Source organism: Bubalus kerabau, chromosome 10 (assembly GCF_029407905.1).
Source record: "Bubalus kerabau isolate K-KA32 ecotype Philippines breed swamp buffalo chromosome 10, PCC_UOA_SB_1v2, whole genome shotgun sequence".
NCBI lineage: Eukaryota > Metazoa > Chordata > Mammalia > Artiodactyla > Bovidae > Bubalus > Bubalus kerabau.
The window spans coordinates 33,896,187-33,921,562 of record NC_073633.1 but is presented as its reverse complement, the minus strand read 5'-3'; the positions used below and the strand labels follow the sequence as shown (position 1 = coordinate 33,921,562).

The 25,376-nt window shown below is 40.6% G+C and overlaps 1 protein-coding gene across 1 annotated transcript in view; it reads left to right on the top strand.

The window, feature by feature from the left end:
* The window catches only part of RYR3 (ryanodine receptor 3), a 461,910-nt gene that overhangs the window by 131,647 nt on the left and 304,887 nt on the right, over positions 1-25,376 (top strand). The window contains exons 7-8 of the mRNA XM_055538999.1: positions 18,111-18,185; positions 20,061-20,139. Coding sequence (XP_055394974.1) covers positions 18,111-18,185; positions 20,061-20,139 — 154 coding nt within the window. The remainder of the gene's footprint in view (positions 1-18,110; positions 18,186-20,060; positions 20,140-25,376) is intronic.

The window sequence follows — 25,376 nt, the reverse complement described above, 5'->3', positions numbered from 1 at the left end:
TATTGACTTAGTTGGTAATTTTTTATTAGATTTTATTAGATTGAGCTGTTCCCAGGGCAACCAGGAATAAGCTCACTTGCTGAATCCCAGAGCTAACAGGTCAACTGGCAACTGATTTCTTGTTTCACTTAGTTTTTGTGTGTGTGTGTGCTTGCAGGAATATAAAATGCTCCTGGGTTCTGCCAGTCCTTTTCCCCCATTTTTCTGCCTGTCCATAAGGACTCACTGACTTGTATACTTTTTTCAAAAATGCATTCATTTCATTTTAATCCTGTTAATGAACCTTGAGATTTTTCTTTCTTGTGAATAATAAAAGATCGATCAACATTCACAACATTCCTTCACATTTACACTTGTCTTTCCAAACTTATCCTCCTATATAAAAGGAATCTATTTGTGTCTGTCCTTTTTATTTCATTTATTTATCCACTGTAATACTCTGCTACTAAACTATAGTTTAATAGAAGAAAAAAGCCTCCATTTAGTTTCTTGCATTAAATTATGGTGAAAACTTGCTTAAATCTCTCCTCTAAAAGGCGATGTCCTGATTGTTGTTTACTGTGAAACATCCCAAATGAATTAAGAGATTACCATACTAGACATTCACTCTTCTTTCATCCAGTAAGGGCTACTTTAGCTTATACTCAGGCCTAGCACAAAACATAGGCACAGCCATCCCCAGATGATCTTGTCTTTAGCGTATATACCTATGTGTATTCCTCCAAAACAAAAGACATCCAAATCTGTAAGATCTATTTTAAATATATGATCTAGGACAGGAGTCTCAGGTTGAAGCCAATTTTTTCCTTCAAGTCCCAGGGTCCTCAAGAGCAGGGAAGGCTCAGATTCTACCTCCTACACATGGTCCCCAACCTCCTTGAAGCTGGGACCTCCTGACTCCAGAAGGTCCTGTTTGTGGTTCATGAGGCCTTGTGCACCATTCTTCATAACAGATTTTTTTTTTTGAAAAGTGATCCCTATGGTAGTTCACCAATAAGGGACAACTTGGGTCACCATGTTATTATAATCAGTGCAAGAACCAAACACACGACTCCAATGTTCTCCCACTTTCTAAACAGACTTTCTACTTTCTACTTTTGTTTAATAATCTAGTGAATGAAAAATAACATCGATATAGGGCTATCATAATTTGAGCTTAGAATCCCTGCTGTAAGGCTGGTAGGAGCTCATGTGTATGTTATGGCGACACTTTCATATACTGTGTCATTGCATTCCTGCTTTAGTATCATCTTAGACTCACACCTCTCTTCAGGTACCTGACATGTCCCAAGATGCAGCCTTCACGTTCTCTGTGATGCTCAGACCCCGTCTGTGTGGCCCAAGGGGGTGCTCGTGAGCCCTTTTAGCTCCTGCTGAGGTCTTTGATGGCAGCCTTGTTTCCTTGCAGGTGTACGGTAACCCAGGCCCATCTTAAATTTTTTTCTTTTTGGTCACAGACATGAAATTGCATGACTCTTTAAATTCATAGCGAATATTAGAGATGAGATTCTGTGGTGAGAGCTGTGTGTTAGATTGACCCCCCCATGACTGGTAGGAAGGAAGCATTCGTATGATACCGAAAGGAAATATTACTTATAGCACATGGTGATCAAGACTTCATTTTTATGAAGAACATGAATTTAAAGTTCACAATGATAACTCTAGTGTAATTTCAGCCTTACTTAATTTTTCTGCCTTATTAAAACATGAGCACTTATGAAACTATTTTTGCTCTCTGAGGTGACAGTTTTCCTGTTACACTGAATTGGGCTGTCCTTTCTCCGTTTATTTAAAAAGCACTTAGGGGATCCCTTCAGTATATCCTTTCCCTCCTCTGGTTTCATGGCATGATTTTCTAGTGTATTAAGGAAGATCTTGAAAGTGCATAAACAGGTATATATAGAAGCATATTGATTATTAGACAGTGATAAATTACCAGGAATTTCTTAACTGCTTTCAATCGAGACTCTGTGTTCCTCTGAGTTTCCCTCTCACTGCAGACTCTGCAGATAACATAGTTACTTCTTTAGGTTTCTGAGGCTCTTTCATAGTCAAGCAGTGATCCCTCTCAGTGTAAAGAGGAGAAATCCACTGCAATATTCTTTTTGTTGCTGTTGTTGTTTAATAGGGATACAATTGATATACAACAGTGGTATACACTGGGACAACTTGGCCTACTTGTATTGGAAAACAATTACCATAGTAAGTTTAGTTGATATCCATCACCTCTTATCCACATTATTATAATTTTTTTTTCCTTGTGACAAGAACTTTTAGGATTTACTCTCTCAGCAACTGTCAAACATACCATACAGTAGCATTGCCTATAGTCATTGTGTTATACATTGTATCCCCAATGCTTATTTATCCTAAAACCAGAAGTTTATACCTTTTAACCAACTTCACCCAATTCCACCATTCCCAATCCCTTGTCGTGGTAACCACAAATCTGATACCATTTGCTATGAGTTTGAGTTTTAGCTTCCACATGTAATTGAGATTATACAGTATTTGTCTTATTTTACTTAGCATAATGCCCTCAAGGTCCATCCATGTTGTTGCAAATGGCAGGATTTCCTTCGTTTATGGCTGAGCGGTAGTCCATTCCACCACATTTTCTTTATCTATTCACTTCTGTTGATGGACTTAGGTTGTCTCCATGTCTTGGCAACTGTAAATTGCTGCACTGGACCTGGAGAGTGCGAATATCTCTTTGACATAGTCTTTTCATTTCCTTCAGATAATTACTCAGAAGTGGACTGCTGAATCATATGTTAGTTCTATTTTAAATTTTTTGAATTTAAAATACTATTTTCCATAGGAGCTGCACTTCTTTACATTTCCATCAACTCTGCACAAGGGTTCTCTTTTCTCTGTGTCTTTGCTAGCATTTATTATCTCTCGTCTTTTTTATAATAGCCATTCTAACAGCATAAAGTGATATCATAACATTTCCCTAATGATTAGTGACAATGAGCACCTTTTCATGTACTTGGCCATTTGTATGTCTTTTTTGGGGAAAAAAATGTCACTTCAAGTCCTTTGCCCAGTTTTTAATGAAGTACTTGGAGTTTTGGAGGTTGTTTTTTTTTTTTTCTTGCTATTGAGTTGTCTAAGTGTTTTATATGTTTTGGAGAGTAACCTCTTATCAGATTCATAATTTCAAATTTTCCTCCATTTCCATTTTGTTGATTATTTGCTTTGTTGTGAAGACATTTTTATGTTTGATATAGTCCCACTTGTTTATTTTTAATTTTGTTGCATTTGCTTTGGGTGTCATATCCAAAAACAAATCAAAAAAAGCATTGCCAAGAATTGTGCCAAGAGGCTTTTCTCTAGGTTTCCTTCCAGGACTTTTGTGGTTTCAGGTCATACATTCAAGTTTTTAATCCATTTTGAGTTAATTTTTGAGTGGTGTAAGATCATTCTTTTACATGTGAATATACAGTTTTCCCAGCACTGTATTGAAGAGGCTATATTTTCTCCATTGAGTATTCTTGGCTCTCTTGTCAAGTATTGGTTGGTCATATATGCAGGAGTTTATTTCTGGGCTCTTAAATCTGTTCCATTAGTCTACATGTCTGTTTTTTTGTCTATACTATACTGTTTTGATAAAAGTTGTAATATAGCTTGACTCCATACAAATTTCAATATTATTTTTTCTATTTCTATGAAAAATGCTATTGGAATCTTGGTTGGGAATGCACTGAGTCCATGGGTGACCTTGGGTAGTATATATATTTTATCATCTAATCCACGAACACAGGACATATTTCCATTTATCTGTGTCTTTTTTACTTTCTTGCATTATTGGTCTTGTATTTTTTCAGTGTAAAATTTTTTTACCCCCTTGGCTAAATTTTTTCCTAAGGATGTTGTTGTTTGATGTTATCATAAATGGGATCGTTTTATTTCTTTTTCAGCTAGATCATTGTTTGCAGTGTTCTTTTCTGTACCAAATCATCACATCACACTCCCACTGGGAAATGATTGATTGATGTTTCTCCAACCATTGAAGGAGTCAAATATTAGCACAACTGAGATTTAGTTTTGCTTATTTTGGTGTAAGTTGTTTCAAATTGTAAACCATGCTTGACATTTCTGAGCCAGTCACTGTCTTCCTCCTCCTCTTCTCACAGGTTCAGTTCAGTTCAGTTCAGTTCAGTCACTCAGTCGTGTCTGACTCTGCAACCCCACGAACTACAGCATGCCAGGCCTCCCTGTCCATCACCAACTCCCAGTGCCTACCAAAACTTATGTCCATTGAGTTGGTGATGCCATCCAACCGTCTCATCCTCTGTTGTCCCCTTCTCCTCCTGCCTTCAATCTTTGGGTGGTCATAACTATCCTTCCAAGGAGTAAGCGTCTTTTAATTTCATGGCTGCAATCACCATCTGCAGCGATTTTGGAGCCCAGACAAATAAAGTCAGCCACTGTTTCCACTGTTTCCTGATCTATTTGCCATGAAGTGATGGGATCGGATGCCATGATCTTCGTTTTCTGAATGTTGAGGTTTAAGCCAACTTTTTCACTCTCCTCTTTCACTTTCATCAAGAGGCTCTTTAGTTCTTCTTCACTTTCTGCCATAAGGGTGGTGTCATCTGCATATATGAGGTTATTGGTATTTCTTCCTGCAATCTTTATTCCAGCCTGTGCTTCTCCCAGCCCAGCGTTTCTCATGATGTACACTGCACATAAGTTAAATAAGCAGGGTGACATACTTGATGTACTCCTTTTCCTATTTGGAACCAGTCTGTTGCTCCATGTCCATTTCTAACTGTTGCTCCTGACCTGCATACAGGTTTCTCAAGAGGTAGGTCATGTGGTCTGGTATTCCTATCTCTTTCAGAATTTTCCAGAGTTAATTGTGATCCACACAGTCAAAGGCTTTGGCATAGTCAAGAAAGCAGAAATAGATGTTTTTCTGGAACTCTCTTGCTTTTTTGATGATCCAGTGGATGTTGGCAATTTGATCTCTGGTTCCTCTGCCTTTTCTAAAACCAGCTTGAACATCAGAAAGTTCATGGTTCACATATTGCTGAAGCCTGGCTTGGAGAATTTTGAGCATTACTTTACTAGCATGTGAGATGAGTGCAATTGTGCGGTAGTTTGAGCATTCTTTGGCATTGCCTTCCTTTGGGATTGGAATGAAAACTGACCTTTTCCAGTCTTGTGGCCACTGCTGAGTTTCCCAAATTTGCTGACATATTGAGTGCAGCACTTTCACAGCATCATCTTTCAGGATTTGAAATAGGTCAACTGGAATTCCTTCACCTCCACTAGCTTTGTTCGTAGTAATGCTTTCTAAGGCCCACTTGACTTCACATTCCAGGATGTCTGGCTCTAGGTGAGTGATCACACCATCGTGATTATCTGGATCATGAAGATTTTTTTCATACACTTCTTCTGTGTATTCTTGCCACCTCTAATATCTTCTGCTTCTGTCAGGTCCATACCATTTCTGTCCTTTATAGAGCCCATCTTTGCATGGAATGTTCCCTTGGTATCTCTTATTTTCTTGAAAAGATCTCTAGTCTTTTCCACTTCTTACAGGTAGAATGTACTAATTTTAATGTGCCCTTCTCATCTTGCCTGGAAAGCTTTGCTGTGGTTTCTTACGGCTCTAGTTGGTTTTACTGTCAGTCCCAATCGGTTATCCTATCAATGTCCATGTGATGAATTTACTCTCTGTACAAAGGGGAGAAAATAGATCAGGTAGTGCTTCCTCTATCCAGGGCCTGGCTTCTATTCAGAGACCAGAAGAAGAGACTTTTTCCCTCAAAAAAAAATTTTTATTGTTCTTTTTGACAGAAGAATTAGTTGGTAGCAAGAACACTTAGACTTAAGCTAGGCTTTTGAAAGCAGCCATGTGAATCACACTGCCCAAGTGTTAGATGATTCAGAACAACTCTAAGAGACATTATAGATGTAGGGAGGAAAGTGGATGTTATCAGTGAGAATGCAGAAGGGCCAGAAACACAGAAACCAGAGTGAGAATAGACAATTGGAAGTGACTGAGTAGGGATGGGGTGACCAAGTAGTGAGAGAAGAAAAGTAAAAGTCCCTCCCCCTCATCTGTTCTGTTTTTTTGCCCTTAACTTCATCTCTTCCCAGGCCTTATAAAATCCAGACTGGTGGGAGAGAGAAGGCCAGATTGCAGGTAACACAGCTCAGGAAGGGTCTAGCTGGTCTTAGATCCATGAAGATGGGTGTAGAGACCTAGAAGTCATGGGCCTGGACTCTTTTTAAACCAAGTCTGAATTGTCTAGAGCCCTCTCCACACAGGTTTTGCAGCAGTTAGCTGTGTCTTTCCACCTGTCACAAACATGGCAGCAGAGCTAAGAGACCGAGAGTTTTAGCTGAACATGAATCCTAGAGCTTTCAGGGACCAGGGGCAGCAGCCATGTTTGTTCTTTGCTTTGGTAGGATTCTGGAGAAATGCTAAAAGAAAAATCAGCTGCTGGTCCAGAATGAGGCTTCTGAGAACAGGGAGGTACTTGCTGACTGTAAGCATCATATAGAGTACTTATATGAAGGGCCCACTGTGGCTGGGAAGGTCTCAGAAGGGTAGTGGCTCTTAAGCCTGGCTATGTCTTAGAATTATCTAGGATTCCTAGGACTCATCAAAGAGCTATCAAATAAGAGTCTTAGGGAAATAGCCCTGCCTTTGGGGTATTTTTTTTTCCTTGCTTTTTTTTTCATTTTGAAAGCCCTACTAATGATTCTGATGGATATCTGGGATTGAGGTGCAATTCTGTATGATCAACCCATGAGAGGTTCTGAAGACCCATTGCCTCTGAACAGTGTGTGGTCCACAGACACATAGGAAGTACAAGGAGCACCTGTTCTATCCATCCACTGGCTTGAACATACACACAGAACTCTGAGAATCAGCTCCTCTACCTAAGGCCACTTCATATCCTTCAAGGAAAGATCAGGCTTTTGTGTGTTGTTTTTCTTGGAAGTGTAAAGTTGGCCCTAGGCTTATTTTGTGGATGTAGAGAGAACAGGAAGGAGAAGGCAATGGCACCCCACTCCAGTACTCTTGCCTGGAAAACCCCATGGATGGAGGAGCCTGGTGGCTGCAGTCCATGCAGTCGCTAAGAGTCGGATATGACTGAGTGACTTCACTTTCACTTTTCACTTTCATGCATTGGAGAAGGAAATGGCAACCCACTCCAGTGTTCTTGCCTGGAGAATCCCAGGGACAGGGGAGCCTGGTGGGCTGCCGTCTGTGGGGTCGCACAGAGTCGGACATGACTGCAGCGACTTAGCAGCAGCAGCAGCAGCAGAGAGAACAGGATACATTTATCTCTATGCAGCAAGAACATGATTGGGAATAGTGCAAGGGAGTTGGAGGCATAAAGGAAAAAGAAGTGGTGTTGATAAAGAGAGAGAGAGAGAGAAATAGGTTAAAGAGTGCAGGGGAGAAGGAGGACCAAATAACAGAATATACTTAAGTTCATTTTCTTCCTCATAGCCCATATGAATAGAGGTATTTGCACACAGTAGGACTCAATAGTGGTTTTGTAATAAAAACTGACCCCTATTTTGTTAATTCCCAGTGTGAATGGTGATTTTTCTTTCCCCTAGAGACATAGTAGATTAAAGATAGTATTTGATTTTTCATGTCAAGGTAATCTGACCTTTTAGATTTTTGTTGGAAATATTTGTTATTCATTACCTTGGGTGAAAGGAAATGGTTGAGCAGAGTTTTTGGTGCCACTGGTCTATCATTTCATCAGAGGCCTGATGGATGATGAGGATGTGTGGTTCATATAAAAACTAGAGCAGTGAGTGGAAAACAGATCTGGCTGACAGGGGCCTTTCACATAAAGAATGGACTTGGCAATGTCAGGTTCTTACAAATCTGTTAGTGAGCTATAGGAGAAAGGGGGGAAGTTAATTCAGAGAAGAAAATAATTGCTTCACCTCTTTCAAGGTATACTTGTCATCAGCCTAAATGTCATCAATATCCTGACAAATATCTCCTGTCAATTTGCTCCTTTAAAAGATACCATAATAGGAAATAAGTTCAAGCTGCCACCCTGGCTGTCTGGTGTCTACCTTGTAAGAAAAGCACAGATACATCTAGAATGACCCCATGCTCAATTTGGAGGCAATCGCATGGCCACCTTTGTTCCCGCTCAATGAAGAATGCATTTGTAAAATCGCAGCCCAAGTGGGAATCTCCAAAAGTCATTTAAGTATTTCCGCACATGTCATGGGTCGGGAAAGAGAGGAGAGAACACGATTGCATGTGTCCACCAGTCTCAAAGAGCCAGGACCCTTATTTTTAAAGCCTTGAAAGCAGAAGTTTCCTCAGTTGCCTTTACTCATGAGTACAGGGCCCGAATCTGCACCGTCCACGGCTCTTCCTTCTCATGACTTGAAGTGCTCACAGGAAATTTTGAACTCGGGGTCATCACAGAAGCTGCTCTGCGATCCCTAAGTCATCTGAGCCATCTCTCAGATTTTCCTTACCCCTTCAGCCAGATCTGTGCAAAAGAGGCCCTGTAAGCACTTGCCGGAAAGAAAACACCTTCTTGCTGTGCAGGTTCTTGTGAATGATGCTTAAGACCCAGAACTTACACTTCCACACATCAGGTTCTGGCCTTTCATCCTTTTGTCCTGAACTGTTCCCATGTGGCAATGAGATTAATGACTTGAACAAAAATGAGTGTCAAAATCCTCCTCACTGAGGAAGAATAATTCCAGGTGCATCCATGAGGGAAGGTTGGCTGAATTCAGTGAATTGTAAAATATAATTTGGCATTTTTGGTACAAACTATGGTATATTTGGCATTCAGTGCTCAGTCGGGGGATGGATTATTGAGGTTTTGCTTGTGTTTTCTCTATTTAAGAAGTGAAAGAAATTAATGATGCTAACCTGTCTTTGTGCACAGCTTTTGGAGCATCCTTTCCTTGGGCTCTGGGATATGCAGTGGTGGAGAGGAGGCAGCCCTGAGGGGGTGGGAGGTGGGGCTCCCTGGAGTCACAGTTCCCCCACTGACCTTGCAGGGAGAGCACGGCCACAGACAGAGCAAAGGCTGCCATAGGCCCTCTGCAAACCAATTTCAGCCTTTTCTCTTTGGAATCGTGTTGTGCCTGCAGCCTGTGAACCGTGGGCCTGTCTTGTCATTAAGGCAACTGGGGAGATGATCATTGAACTTGGGAAAGAGGGAGATGCTGCACGTCCTCCTCTTTTCTGAACTTCATCAAAATTCTGTTTCATGATTTCAGTTTTTAACAATATCCCTAGAGGCCCATGAAGGATGCCAAGAATGTGGCCTCCCTTCATGTGTTTTTATCTTAAGGGCCTGCACTTTCCTGGTTGAGTTGGCCCAGACTCACTTGGACGGTTTCTTATGGGGAAACCTCATTAGGGGACTCTGTCCTGGTGCTGTTGCTTTCTCAATGGCCAATGTCTCAGAAATCTTTGACTAAGAGTTTTAGATCCAGGTTAATTATCTTTTTACAAGTGGAAAATCAAGCTGCCAAATTAAGAGAATGATACCTTAGACTTTTTAGAATGTCTTTGTATCGTGAAGTAGGGACCCAAAAGCTGGACTTGGCAATTACCTAGCTGAAGAATAGAGTATCGGATCCGGAAAAAGTGGTGAAGAAAAGGGTTTAGTGTCCTGCGTTGGGTTTTTCAGGGTATCACATATAGTGAGGGAATTAGGATGGCTAGGATGTGCTTATAGAATTGCTCTTGGCATATTCCCTGGCTCTGACTCCAAATCACAAGTCCAACTAATCTGACCTTCTGACCTCGGCACTTTCTAAAGTCCAGTATACTACTTTGCTGCTGCTGCTAAGTCACTTCAGTCGTGTCCGACTCTGTGCGACCCCATAGACGGCAGCCCACCAGGCTCCCTAACTGTCATTAAAAATGGAAAGCTGTCTCTGTTACCAGCAGTTTCCAGTCTAAGACCTGTTTGGAAAATGCCCCATTAGTTCCTTTGGTGCCATTTGAGCTGGCAGTTCCCATCTGTCCCACTGATTATGCAGTTCTGTCAACCTCTCCTAGAAAAGTAGGGTGCTTAAGTGGAGTCTTGGGAATTTAGCCAGAGGGGCATGATGGCTTGTAGCAGTTGGGGAAGGTGGTCCTAGAATCTTATGGCTGGTTGAGGCAGTGTTGGAAGCATAGAATAGTATAGAAACCAAGTCTCTAGGAGCAAGGATGGAGAAAGAAATGGCAACCCGCTCCAGCATTCTTGCCTGGGAAATCCAGTGGGCAGAGGCACCTACAGTCCGTGGTGAGCTATAGTCCATGGGGTCGCAGAGTCAGACACAACTTAGCAACTAAAGAGCAAAAGGAACAAGGATGGAATCCAAGGTGAAGGGTCCACTAAGGGCTGTCAGAAGAGCCAGTGTGTTAGAGGTCCAAGCAAGAGTGACTCCCTGGGCAAGAAATGTCCCCTGTGGAGTCTGGGCTAAGCCTGAGGGAACTCAGAGGAGAACAGAGGTGTCTGGGATAAAGCCTGCCTTTCTGGTCTTTCCATCCAACACCAGGGTAGGGCTAGATCATGGAATCGGTGCCTAATTGCTAGCATGCTAAGTATGTTTTGCCAGCCACCTTTCAGGCAGGTAAAGTCATTTACAGAGAATCCTGGCAAATTAATCAGACCTCAAGGAACTGAAGTTTTAAGAAAGAACACTTTTGTAGCCCTCTTTTCCTTAAAAACACATGCAATACAGTGCTGCCCTCCATGCACACACACTCATTACTGAAATGACCTTTTAGTAGCAGTGCTAAAGAAAAATTTGGAAAAGCAAAGTCCAGTGGTTCTGCACCCAGTCAGATGGCTGTTTCATTTTTATAGGTTTCCTTATCATTCTTGCATATATACTAATAGTGGAAGGCATTTTGCACTCTGCCTTTTCCACAGTGGTCTATCAGAACCATCTTCTGTGTTTCTAGGCACCTCTGTAAATTGTCTTCTTTAATGGTTGCAGGATAGAACAGCCTGAAGAAGCCCGGTGTTTTACTCGACAATATTTTTCGTCTGGATATTCAGGTCTTTCCAGGTTTTTTGCTTGTCCCACGATGATGCTTTTTTCACAACAGTTACCCATACTGTTCGGTTTTTTAAAAAAATTACTCCCAGAAGTAGGATTACTACAGCAAAGGTTATTCATTTCTTTATGCCTCTTTTTTTATATTACCAGATTGCTTTGCAAAAGAGTTGTACTTGGTGCCACCTTGTACGGAGTAGCACCAGCTAAATTATAGCTCTGATGGCATTCACACTTTTTCTCCATTTTTGAAAATATAGTTGATAAAACATGATACATCAAAGTTGCTTTAATTGTCTTTCCTTTCATTACTAGGAGGAAGAAAATCTCTGCCATATGTTTTAATTTTATGCCTGATATGAATCATTTATTCATATCCTTTGCCCGTTTCTTTATTTGATGTTTTCCCCCTACATTTCAATGAGATGTTCATCCTTTTGTCAATGTGATAACAAAGAGTTTCTCTAGTGTATTAAATGTTGATACTTCCATTGTTCTGAAGTTTAGTAATCTTGGTAAAATCCTGTCTTTTATTTCCTGTGAGTTTATCTGTTGCTTTAGAGCATGGAGAAGTATTAGGTCTATAAAAGAATGTGGACTGTTTATTACATGCTAGTTGTCATAGAATTTAATTTTAAAATGAATTATTTAACTGTTACCCATCCAGAATCTATCTTTTATATTTCCTGTGGATCTTACTGAACACTTTTCTGTTTTGCTATCCACATATCAAAGGGACATTTACTTAATAATCGTGTCTTCCCCTCATTGTACTAAAAAATCTGCTTTATCATGTGCTGCATTTCAGATTTGTTTATGGGCTATCTGTATTGTATTACATTCTTCTTTTGAACCATTACCAGAATCAATGAATTAATTTTGCTTCTTGACATTTCCTAAAACGTGGTTCCTTTTTAGAATAAAACTTTCTTACTGTTTATGTTTGCAGATTAATTTTATAGTGATTTTGTTGAATTCCAAAATACCCTACCTGAATTTTCATTAAAACTACATTGAATCTGTAAGTTCAGTTTAGGAGACTGAGCACTAGCAAACACTAGTATTCTCATTCTATGGGCACTCCACTGCAGTACTCTTGCCTAGAAAATCTCATGCATGGAGGAGCCTGGTGGGCTGCAGTCCATGGGGTCGCTAAGAGTCGGACACGACTGAGCGACTTCACTTTCACTTTTCACTTTCATGCATTGGAGAAAGAAATGGCAACCCACTCCAGTGTTCTTGCCTGGAGAATCCCAGGGATGGCGGAGCCTGGTGGGCTGCCGCCTATGGGGTTTCACAGAGTCAGACACGACTGACGCGACTTGGCAGCAGCAGCAGTAACAAAGTACACCTTTGCATTTCACCAAATCAAGTTTTATTTTATAGAGCAAAAGTTTGTGGTTTCATTTTGAGTGTTTAACTCAACATTTAGGTAAATTCCTTAAAATTTTAATGTTTTGTACCAATGGTGAATATAAACTTTTGCTGTGTTTTCTAACTGAACATATTAGGTTCCTTTTTCTTCTGCTGCTAGGTGGTTACTAGTTTTTTGGGTTTGGGTTTTTTTTTTGTTTTTTTTTTCACTTGTATGGCATCATGGTTACTTAGTTGTCACCTGTGTCAAAGGAAACCTCCTGGGTGATGTAAAAGGCCCCCATGTGTTCAGGAAATGTTGCTCTGTGACCTTCTAGCAAGGCCTCTTTCTTTCTTTGATGGCCTAAAAGAATGGGGGTGGGTAGGGGGAGGAAGGAAGATGGAAGTACATACATCCCTACCCAGAAAGTAATGTCATGCCTTACCAGCCCTCCAGGAAGTATGTCCCAAAGCTTTCACAGCTTATGTTGGATCAAGGAGTCTCTCCAAATCCTGGGAACCCCTAAAGTGGAGTCTGGGGTTCCAGATTATAAAAGAAGGTGGTTTAGAGATCTGATAGTCTTGAAACATGTATGGCTGGAGAGAAACAGAGTTACCCTCCCCTTTATTGCCATATCAGATTTATCTCACTGGGTGACAGTGTCCTCTGGGAACCGCCAAAAGAAATGTCAGTGGCAGAATCACTTTTGCAATTACAGATGAGATGATTGAATTAATGATCTAATGGAACATTTTACCGCAGGACATGGCATCAGGGCACTTTTGCTGGCTTCTCCCCTTACTCCACTCCAGTCCAATGAGATGGTACCACTTCTTCTCATTCTGCCAATGATGACAGCCAAGGTCACTTCCAGCAGAGACAGAACTGCCATCCCAATAAAGTCTCACTAACTTGAGGTCTGGATCCCCCTTATGAACAGACCTAAGAAGTCCTCTGTGTGACACACCATTGCTTTCCTGGGATGTTATCCAGAATTAGTGTCAAATAATGAAAAGAGTTGGTAGAATTTGTAGTTAGACTCAAGTTCAAATCCAAATTCATTGCTCACAAGCTGACCATAAGAGAGTTTCTCTTTTCCCATCTGTGTAAAGGAGGCTAAAGGACCACTTCATCCAGTTATTATTCATTCGTTCGGGAAATATGAATATGAAAATGATATTAAGTGCTTGTTTGTCAGGCACTTATAAGTCATATAGATGTGACAGAGAACATACCAAAGACTCATGGAGCTTATGTCCTCGGGGGAGAGAGGGGAGAGAGATACATATCAAAAATAATATATAAGCTAATAAATGCCTTGAGAAATAATAAAGAAAAAAAATGTTGTCCAGTAAGGGGGATTGTCTTTTAGGAAGGATGAACAGAGAAGGCTTCACTAATGAGATATCTGAGCACAGAGATGGATCAGAATGGGAATGAGCCATGAGAATGTTGAAGGAAGAGCATTTCAGACAGAGGGAAGCGCATGTGCAAAGGCCCTGCAGGAGGCATTTGCGAGTCTGAAGAATAGAGTAAGGGTCACGTGGCTGGAGCAGAGTGGGTGGTGGAGACCCTCCTCCTGGCAGGTGACGAGGTCAGATAGGTGGAGGGGACCACATCACGTGGGGCAGGGATCACAACAGCAGGTCAGGTCTAGCCTATGCTTGTTTATATACAGCCCTCTAGGTAAGAAGAGCTTTTAATTCACGAAAAAGTTGTTTAAAAAAGAAGACTATATATTACATGTGTCCTGCAACGCTCCAGTTACTTACTGTCTCATCTTTTATAGAGAATATTTTGACAGTTCCTGATGCACAGCCTTAGAAGCCACAGTGTGAAAGGAAATCATGAGCGGAGGGTTGAGTAAGAAAGTAATGTGAGGTGATTGACAGTCTTAAAAAGACAGCTGTGACTGCTGTGTTAGCTCAGACTATAACCAGAGAGGGTGCAGCGGGGAACTCAGTTAAGAGGCCATCGTCATAGCCGGGCTGAGACAGAGCAGTAGGAGGGACCAGACTGAAAGCAGAGGGGTGCTGGGTAGTAGGTGGAGAGGGAATATATTTTGAAGGTGGCACTGAAGGTGCTTTGGATGGACTGTGGCATGTGAGAGAAAGGCAGAAGTAAGGGATGATTCTACGATTTTTCAGCCTATATCCTCTCTTTAGGTTGTCTTGGAAACTGAACGAGAGAGTCATCTTTTCTGTCCTTAGGGTTTGATGCCTCCAGTTCTTTTACCATTTTGCAGTCAGGGTTACCTTTCTAAGGTACAGTTTTTATTGTTCTCCATTCCAAAGTCTCCCCCAATGTCCCATGAGCTGTTGAACCATCAGATGTGGCTCTCCATAGTCCAACAGCCCCAAGTCATTGCCAGCTATTCCCTTTCTTCCAACCCTAACCAGTGAATTGTCTACCAGTCCACCCATGAACCTCATAGTCTCAACCTCCAACCCTTTGCCTGTATGGGGTCCTTATTTTCTTTGTTTGTTACATTGTTAGATGTCAAGGATCCTACCAGAATATTATGGCCTACATTTTTGATAAAGCAGCTCCTTAACACCCTCATCACCTTCCTGGTCTATTCCTATTCCCATGATGTTTGGCTTCCCCTCTTTTAACAGGGATGTTTCTCTGTAACATGGGTTTTTATGCACAAGCCTTGTCTCCTGCCGGAATACAGACAAGAAAATATTGTAATAGAGCACACGGTTAAATCCTCCCCTATATTAAATCCCAGCTTTGCCCTTGGAACCTATATGACTTTGAGCAAGTTACTTTACTTCTCAAAGCCTCGGTTTGCGCTTCTGTAAAAGGGAGGTAATTCCATTGTCACTTTGCAACACTAATCAAGAAGTAAAATGAGATGACTTGCTTACTATATTTCTGTGCCTGCCATATGATCAGAGCTCACTTAATTGACACAGTTGTGTCAGTTCTCCTTCACGAAGCTGAGGAGCTGAGACAGTATCTTTCTATTCTTCCTGGTGCCGTGTTCTCTGATTTTGTACACTGTAGGCAAATGAATATATTATTTAAAAAATTGGGTGAAATGAGTCAGGTTTTAGACTTAACTCTGAGTTCAGTTCCCCTCACCACCACATCGAGCTGTGTGACATCTAGCTAAGGCAAGAGCTTACCTCTGAGTTTCAAATTCTTCACATTCTGAGATTATGAAATCACCCCTACCTTGAAAAGTTAGGAGAATAAGCTATGATGGTTGTAAAGCACCCAATGTTTGTAAAGTGTGGTTTGTGCCAAGGGTAGTGTTCTCTGGAATGATGATTACCAGAGCTTCTGCAGAAAAAGCTCCTTTGCTGTACTGCCACTGACACCTGATCATTCCTTAAAGCAGTGGTCCTCAAAAGGTGGCTTCTGGACCAGCGGCATCAGTCAATGCCATTTTCCCCAGAACCCTTTAGAAACGCATGTTCTCAGGCTCACCCCAGGCCTAATAAAGCAGACACTGTGGAATGGAGTCCAGCAGTCTGTGTATTAACAAGCTGATATTCTCAGGCACCTAAGACCCACTGCCTTAGCAGAGGGAGGAAGTGGCTTGTGATGTCCCATACAAGCCCAGTGGGGTAGTTAAGTCACTCTGCTTTTCTGTTGGCATCAAAATAGAGGACATGAGGGCCAAGAATGTTGCCAGCATTGCCAGAGAAGGGGCGCACAAGCCCCTTAGTGCTGCTCTGGGGGGTCAGCAACTCCTGATTCTTTACTTAACGAGTCCTCGAATTGGAGGAAAGTGTAACCCATGATAAACAATAGGAAGTATAGTTCAGTTTGAGACACAAGACTAATCTGAGAGCATAAACCCACACCATAAACCATCACAAGCTATCAATTCACTTGCAGTAGTACAACTATATAGGAAGAATACCAGTGAGACTGACGAGATATGAAAACTCTTTTAGTATGACTAATTCTAAAGTAAGCTGTTGACACATTTGTAAATACAGCAACTAAAGTTAGTTCAGATGGTTTCAAGAAATCCTAAAACATTGCAAAGAACATTTAATCTTTTCATAGTATTAAAGTCTAGAGAGCATTTAAATATCTCTACAGCTATGGAAAAAGCACAGCCACATTTATATATAGTTCCTGGCTTCTTTTTAACAAGATACCACATTTATTTTTTTCCTTTTCTTTAGGCTCATGATATGACATGAAAAATCATCTCTTTGACAGGGCGATTCTGTTAATCCAAATTTAATTTGAATAGAGTTGAAATAGAAGTACTCTGCCTTCTTTCCCCCTTATTGTCTGTGGCCCTGAAGGAGGGTCAACACAGGAGAGGAGCAGACCCTGAAACCAGCCTTTGGGCTGCTGCTCTGAAGCGCTGGCTAAAATACCATGCATAGGGGGTGCCCTTGGCTTATGGAAAGAAAACGTTAGAATTTCTCTGTATGATTACTTTTTTTTATTCTACCTTGGCTAGCCAACATTTTTTTTTATTTTTTGTCACTTTAGTTTTTTAACTGAAGGATAATTGCTTCACAGAATTTTGTGATTTTCTTTCAAATGTCAACAAGAATCAGCCATAGGTACACCCATGTCCCCTCCCTCCCAAACCTCCCTTCCATCTCCCTCTCCATGCCACCCTTCTAGATTATCACAGAGCCCCTGTGTAAGTTCCCTGAATCGTACAGCAAATTCCCATTGGCTATCTATTTTATATATGGTATTGTAGGTTTCCATGTTACTCTCTCCGTATTAATTTTTAATCTCAGGCTTTGAACTTTCTTTTTGTGTATATTTGGGGATGGGAACCTACACTCACATATTTTTTCCTAAATGGAGTGTGTGATCAAAAAAGTGTGACTGCCTCTGAGGGTAAGTTCACATGACAGGGAGAGACTTGGGTTAAAGGTTGAAAATGATGGGAAAAAAATTTAGAATCTTCTATAGATTTCAGTTTTCCATGTTACCAGGTCACCTGTCACTGGAATACATAATGGTTTTGTCTCCTATCATGTCAATACTATTCAGATCATGGTTGTGCAAATCAAATAAAAGGAAAAGCAAGAGGCAGACACCATGGCTTTATGTGGGGCTGTCTCTTCTTTTTGAGCCTGTCCCATTGCTAAGATGGCCACTGAGTGGACAACCAGAGTGGTGCTGCCTGGTGGGGCAGAGAGAGGGCACCTAAATGGCCCCTTAAGTAGAGGAGATATCTATTCCCCATCACTGGTTACCCTTTTAAAGACCCGGATATCAGAGCCATCACTCACTGGTGAAACGAGGGTAACTTAGACCCCTTTAAGTGAGCAAGTAGAAGGCCCAGGTGCCTTAAAAAGTCAACAAGGCACAGACTGAGTATATGATATGCCTTGTCCTGCCCAACCCCATATGCTGCCTTTCTGTCACTGGGCTGTAGTTACATCACATTTGTTTCTCTCTCTCACTGAACGCTTCTGAGAAGTTTCAAAGGAAGGTAAGCAGTACCTATCTCATCCACGTGCTTTTCTGATAGAACAGCTCTGGGTTTCTGCTGATCCCGGGCAGGGGCCATTCTGGAGAAGAGGTTTGGCCCCACTCACCCTCTCCCAAGGATGTTGCATGGCTGCGGTTGACCAGTCGCACCCCCCGCCTGTAGGCTGGCCACTCGCTTCTAGAATGAATTCCTTGGGAGCTTCGCCATGGGTCCTTCCTCTGTAGTGTGTCCTCCAAGAATGCTTTGCCCTCAGAGTGGCCACGCCTGGCCTGCGCTGACACTTCTTGCCCTCTTTCCCCACAGGCAGCACAAGGGGGTGGCCACAGGACCCTGCTGTATGGCCACGCAATTCTCCTGCGGCACTCCTTCAGTGGCATGGTAAGCTCACCTGGATCACTATCACCACTCAAGAAGGAGGCTGAGGAGGAGGGAAAGGGTGGGAAGCCAGCGAGTGTCTCAATCAGGTTAAGAAATCAGCGGGAGTCACTCGGAATGGAAATTATAGTACATTACTGTCTTAGTAACTTACCTCACTTAGCAGTTGTACATCTGTGTTTGCTTAACGTCTGACCACCTTCCTTCCCACTCCATAAGGAAAAGGATTATGTCTTTTTAAAAAAAATTTGTGTAACTAAACCTAACTTGACCAAGTGTGGTGCTCTGATATACTAAATGCTTAGAAAATATTTGTTGAATGCATGATCAGATAAACCTGGAATAACTGATGACTCGCATGTATAAGGATAACCAGCATAGGTGGAAAATCAATCAAACAGGATTTTTGTGAAATTTCTCTTTTACTAGCTAAGGGAAATGGATGCTATCTGGTCCTTCATTCCTGAATTTGAAGGTTTTATGTTAATCCAGAGGCAGGAGGCAGATAAAGAGAAGAGCAGTCACAGAAAGCAGATCAAGCTATAACTATTCAGGGATCTAGAACTAGAATTAACCGAAATGAGATAACTCAGTATAACTTGAATTTTTTTTCAAGTTTTAATAAATGTAATTTTTAAAATTCACATATTCCAGTTCTTTTGCAGGGAGTGTTAAGAGGAATATCATGACCTCAGTCAAGTATAATATGAGGCAATTCTAAGGATATTTACCCCCAGTTCCTACATGTATCATTCTCCCTTACTATCAGTGTAAGGAGCATTTCTTTCTCTAATCCCAGTGGAAAACTGTTACGTTAACTCAGGACTTTATTTTCACACATTTTACACCTGCAGTGAACACTGCAAAATTCATCTCAAAGTTTGAACTGTCAAATTGGCAGGGAGAACAGCAGCTGCTTCTTAAATAATTTATTTATTGCAGCATTTTTTTTTTCCTGGGCACTGGTAAGAAGTTGACCTTTTCAGCCTGAACATTCATCTGTGATAGTCCCTTGTGGCAAAGGACAAACAAAAATGACCAAATGGAAGGTTATCTGAGCAGGAGATGGGGACCATTTGAGAGTAGGGAAATTTTGCACCCTGGCAATCTCTAGAACTGAGAGGTGATCATTTATCTTTAGGAATCTGGTGCTTATCCATAGGGTAAATAAAACCCTAGCATCTCTCTTTTTCTCCCTAAATAGAATAAATAAAAGCTCAAACAGTATACTTCTCTTGGCTTTAAAAACTCAGGCTAGCATTGTGCTCCAAAGAGAAAGGTTTACATTATTCATCGTTAGGTTGGTTGCCCTCTGCTCCCAAGAAATCCCACTCCCAGTTAACATGAACTCTATACTAGCCAGTTCCTTTTAGGAGTAGCTCTGAGAATAAAGCCCGTGTGAGATGTCTATACCATACAATGATTCTGTTTTCCTGTTGCAGAGAACTGTTTTGTTTATATTCCATACTGTTCTACACTCTTGATAAATATTCTCCATGGTAACATAATATTCCATAAAATGAAGTACCAGAGTTTATCAACCTTTCCATTATTGTTGGTCATTTATATTCTATTCATATTCTCAGTTTAAAAGTTTCAGAGTATCTTTGAACTAAAGCATATTTCATATTTCAAACTTTTTCTATTTAAACTTATTTCTCTTAGTCCTATGAGTCAAATCACTGGGTCATCAGATAAGAACATCTTTGAGGTTTTAAATACATTATGAAAATATATCCCAGAAGCACTGTAGCCATTAACAATAAAGAAGCCCTTTTCATAGTAGCTCAGTGTTGAAACTGAGAAGCCAGCTAATGGTGAGATGCCAAGATCCGAGAGAAGAGCATGACTTCACTAGCATCTGCTCTTATTCCACAGTATCTAACATGTTTGACCACATCAAGATCCCAGACGGATAAACTTGCCTTTGATGTAGGTCTACGGGAACATGCCACAGGTAAGTCAACGCACCCTAGATCTGTTGATCAGTGGGGTCTTGGGCTGGGGGGTCTTGAGAAGGAGGCTGGATGCAAATCATTTGGGATTCCAAACCAACCTGGTCAAGAAATAGGTCTGATAGAACTCTGGAGAAGAAGAATAATAAAGAATATTATTGGAATGCAGAATGAAAACATAGGAATGCAAAATGAAGGTGAGCATGAGGCTTTAACCACAGTCTGCCAGAGTCTCAAAGAAAAACAATTTTTAGGGTTAGATACTGAAAATAAGTAGAGAAGTTATTCCTGATAAAAACCAATGGTAATGAATAACCACTTTAAAAAACAAAGCATAATGAAGGTTTACATAATAAAGTATAGTCTAGATTTTTAAAAAAGTAGTCCCATTTTATTCTGCAGTGAATCAATTATTTTTAAAGCAGTGTTTCCCAGATGTTAGTCAATGATATCCACCTTCATAGATTTGCCATTCCTGTGCATCAACTTTACTATTAATTTATATTTTCCCTTAAATTTACTTTCGTATTTAAAATTTTATAGACAAAACTAACATCATTGCTGTAAGTAGAAAACTGGTACTGCATGCTGTAAAAAAGAATATAATGTAAAGAAAACCGTGTCACTCAATAATTGAAGAATGTTGGCAAATATTAGAAAAGTGTTCGTGGTATACAAGCTCCAAACTGAAAACTTTCTGTTAGAATCAAAAGGTTTGAAAGTAGTAAAGGAAATTTCTCACTATATGATTCAGTGTTGTTTAATCACCCTCCACCACTAGCACCTATACATCATATACTATGCGAAACACTGGCTATTTTTTTTTTAGTTCAATTAAAAATGACAGTCAAGTGGTGAATCCTAAAAAAGATGGTAACCAGGATGATGCAGGTTTAAATGAAAAACGGAAGACTAAGATAACTATCAACAAATGTTTCTAGTTAATCAAAGAAGGGGCTGACTTGCTGTAGGTTATTCCAAAGACCAGTGGAACAATGGATAGAAGTAGAAAACAGGCCCGTTTCATCTCAGTGAAGGAAATCACTTTGTAATATCTGCAGTATCCAGCAAAGGAACAGCTGGCCTCAAGATGGAAGATGTTTCCTGTGGCTGGAAATATTCATGAGCAATCTGTCTGCCAAGGGCATTACGTATGTAATTTCTGCTCCATTTAGAGGTTGGGCTTAGGGACCAATCAGGATTCTTGGTTGCACACAGCAGAAACTGACTCCATTAACTCAAGCAGAAAGAGAGTTTACTGGAAGGATGTTACATAGACCTGCTCTGAAGCTGAGCCCCAGGCTTAGAAATTGGACTGGAAGAAAGGCCAGGGAAGAGCAAACAGCCTAGGTCACATGGCAGGAAGAGTCTCATTGGAGACAGTCTTTAATATTATGACATTTTCCCCCAAATAGGAGGGGAGTTCCATTGTTGGAGCCAAAGAAAGACAGTTCAGTTCAGTTCAGTCGCTCAGTCGTGTCCGTGTAATTATTCTAAAACTACAGCAGTTCATAAGGAGATTGTCCAAGATTATCTGATTTTACATATGATTTAGGAAAAAAAAATGTAGTTTAACCAGTTTTAAAATTAGCCTCCAATTAAAATAAATAAATTTATAACAAAAAAATAAAAAATCTAGAGATTAACCTAGATTTAATCTGGCAGGAAGGAATCTAGAGTTTACCCTGGATCTGTTATTTCTGGATCATACACAGTCATGTCCAAGAACACCTGACGTAAGCCCCCTACCTCTCCTCCTCTTCCCCTTTTTATACAGAACAGAAGAGTGGGCCTGCCTCAGCCCACTAGGTTTGGTTTTTTGTTTGTTTGTTTTACTAAAGCCAGATTATATTTGAATATGATTTGAGGTTGCTTTGTTTTCCGCTAAAGCGTGTTATTCTTAAAATATAATTTCCTCTAAGGTGTTGTCAACCTTTGCTGAAAATTACAAAATGAGTGTAGTGACATATTCTGAGTGTAAGGTGACCTCTAAATATAAACCGTCTGTCTGTCTTGGAGCACATAATCAGAAAAGTCATACATGGTCATACTATTTATACCAGTAAAATGACTTTATACTTTTTGAGACTTGGGAAGAAATTTGAGAAATAACCACTTTCTAGTCATGTGTTCAGGAAACCTGTTTTTTGTTTTTAGTTACTAGAGGCTTCAATAAAAATATAGGGAAATAGCAGAGAATATTACTCATTCTACCACTTTTTTTACCCCAAATTCTTAAAATCAAACTTGGTATGAATTCTGCTAACAGATGAGGGAAATACATGCATCAACCCAGGTTCAAGCTGGCTTTTCAGAAGCTGACGTTGGCAGAAAGACAGGGGGTCAGGGTTGACCAGGTGTTCGTGGAAACCTAGAGCCTAAAATAATTTATTTTACCTCCCTCATCCCCAACCCATATCATATTCTCCTTGAAGAGAGTCAGCTTGGTATATGTGGGAGAGGGGAAGAACTTCCGGCAGCTCAGATACAGTTCAGTATGGCCTGGGGTGAATCTTCTCTCTTTAAGAGGAGGGTTGCTCAGGAACTGACAGAATAGCATTGCTTCATTTACCCAGGTCATCCTGGGAATGCACTTATGACTCCGAAGCCACTTCTGAATTGAAAACAAATAGTTGAGTTGAATCTCTAGGAGAATGTGAGGAGAAGTTTGGAAGCAGTTTCTTGAATATTTCTGGAAGTGTTTCCCCTACACAGTGAAATGATTTGACTGACTTAACAGAACTGATGACCATTTTGCCCTTGGTTTTGCTTCTTACTTTTTTCCCTTTGGAAAGTTTTGTTGTTGTTTTCTAGACATAGATTTAGGATTAGTTTAGAATTGGGGGAAAAAAAACACCGAAAGTACTGTTAGGTATTTTAGGACCCCCACCTGGCCCTCACATACCCTGCTGACTTGGGGATTGGCCCATTCCCGGGCTCCAGACCACTGCCCTGTCCCTAGGAGAGGGCGAGAGAGCAACGGTGCTCTTCTGCTATGCATCTCTTTAGGACCCCTTCATCCTGACCCCCGTCAGTGGTCCAGTGCACATGATGGATACACCTGTCATTTTCCTCTTCGAATGTAGAGACCAGCCTCTTCTGTTACAAAATTTTAAGTCTAATTAAAGTGTAATCAATGTCATCATATGTATTTATTTGGCAAAACTAATACAATTATGTCAAGTTTAAAAATAAAATAAAATTTAAAAAAATTAAAAAAAAAACAAAGTGAATCAAAGTAATACCTGTACATAAAGAGAGACACAGTGCTCTTCTGTGTACCGAAAGCATCTACCTCTTGCCCCGCCCCTCCCTGCTCTGGACCCCACCTCTCTCAGGCATCCCCGTTTAGCTCCTTTAGTACGCTTCCCACTGTGCATAGTTATATGGTTTGCTGATCTTTAGTTATTCTTTCCAGATTGGGCATGATATATTGATGTCCTAAATGAATAATAAAAACGTACCTCTTGTGGTCCTCTCTTCTCTATTTTCTCCTTCCACCTGCCTAGTATATTTGCACCTATTTTTTATATAACTATCAAGTCAATATTAACTACTTACATTGGCATAACTGTAACTTTTATTTGCAAATGAGACTCATGATATACTATGGTCAGTTCACTTTATGGTATTACTTTTGTGCTTTCCACTACTTAATAATTGCCTTGTTTGTTGCTTTACTTTCCGTGACCTAGTCATTTATTTCCAAACTGCCCCACAAAACAGTAACTGTCCCTGATTAGATTCAGTCACAATAGCTATTCTGTTGGTTACATCTTCTTAGAAACATACACCATCATGAGGGAAATTCCTGCTTCGTCTCTCCAAGATTCTGTATTTCCCAGATCTCATGTTTTCCTCCCTTATTGGTTGATCTCACCATTTTGGGGGAGCCCGTTTCCAGTAACTTTTACAGAAAATATCCATGGGAGACAAACTGTTGTCTGAAAGTTTCTTAATTTCAGCTTCATAAGTAATTCATAGAAGCATTCTACATGGGAAATATTCTTTTCTCAGCATCCTGAAGGTTTTTTGTTTTCTTCTAGCTTTTGGTCTGGCTGTTGAGATGTCTGTCCACATTATGCTTCCTGATCCTTTGTGTGTGACCTGTTTATATTTTCTGAGATATCTGGATCTTCTCTTTGGCCCTGATGTCTACAGTTCCACAGTGCTGTCTTGTCCTGGATCTTTATTGTTCTTTTTTCTTTCTTTCTTTCTTGTTCTTAGTCTCACAGGAGTGGACCCTGGGGGGGGTGTGTGTGTGTGTGTCCATTCTCCACTGTGCTAGGGACTCTGTGGGCCCCTTCACTATAAAAATGTTTGTCTTTCAGCCTTGGGAAAAGTTAAATATCTCTTAGTTAATGTTCTCCCTTTATGTTCTCTTACTGCTTTCTGAAACTCCTCTAGGTCGGTTTTCTAATTTTCTTTGCAGTCTTGTTTCTAATCTGCTTTTCTTCATTCTTCATTGTGGGAAAAAATTTCAACTTTATCCTATAACCTTCCTGTTTCTTTTTCAGGATCAAAGAGATTTCTTTTTCTTTGAAGGGACCCTTCATGGATACTCTCCTAGCTGCTTCATGAATGTTACTTTTTCTTATGCCTCTGAGATGATTAATTCTAAGATTTGTTTGAAGTTATCTTTAGCTCTCTGTAATCTTCATTTTTCCCCTTTCCTCACTTTTTGGTTTGTTCCTGTTGTTCATGTTAGAGACTTTCCTTACATGTCAGCTTATCCCTGGTCCCAGTTGATGTTTAGATCGAGGCAGTAAAAACCAACAGGAAGCCCCAACTGTGTGAGTGGCTTGCCGTGTCTTAAGTTTCACTTTGGGATAATCTAGCAGGGACCTGGACATTGCACTGGATGTGCCCAAACAGCAGTATGGTTTTTGTTGGGTAGTTTTGCTTCCAAACTAAACAGTAATCTTCATTTGGATCGGGGATGGTTCAGCATCACGGCTGGCATTCTGGAAGCTGAGGAATGGAAGTAGAGGAAAGGGAGCTGAGATTTTACTGACCAGAGCACAGAATTCTAATTACTCTCCATTTTCAGCAATACTCTTTAGTTCCACGTCTGACAGTGGAGTGGTTTGTCATTCCACGGATATCACTTCTATTCTGTAGACTGGAGGAGGAAGAGTCGCCTGGCATGCAGGATAGAGAAAAAGATCAAATGTTCCCTTAAAGCTTTCAGCCACTCCTCCTGTTTTCAACCCCATCTTCTATGGTTGCCTTCATAAGG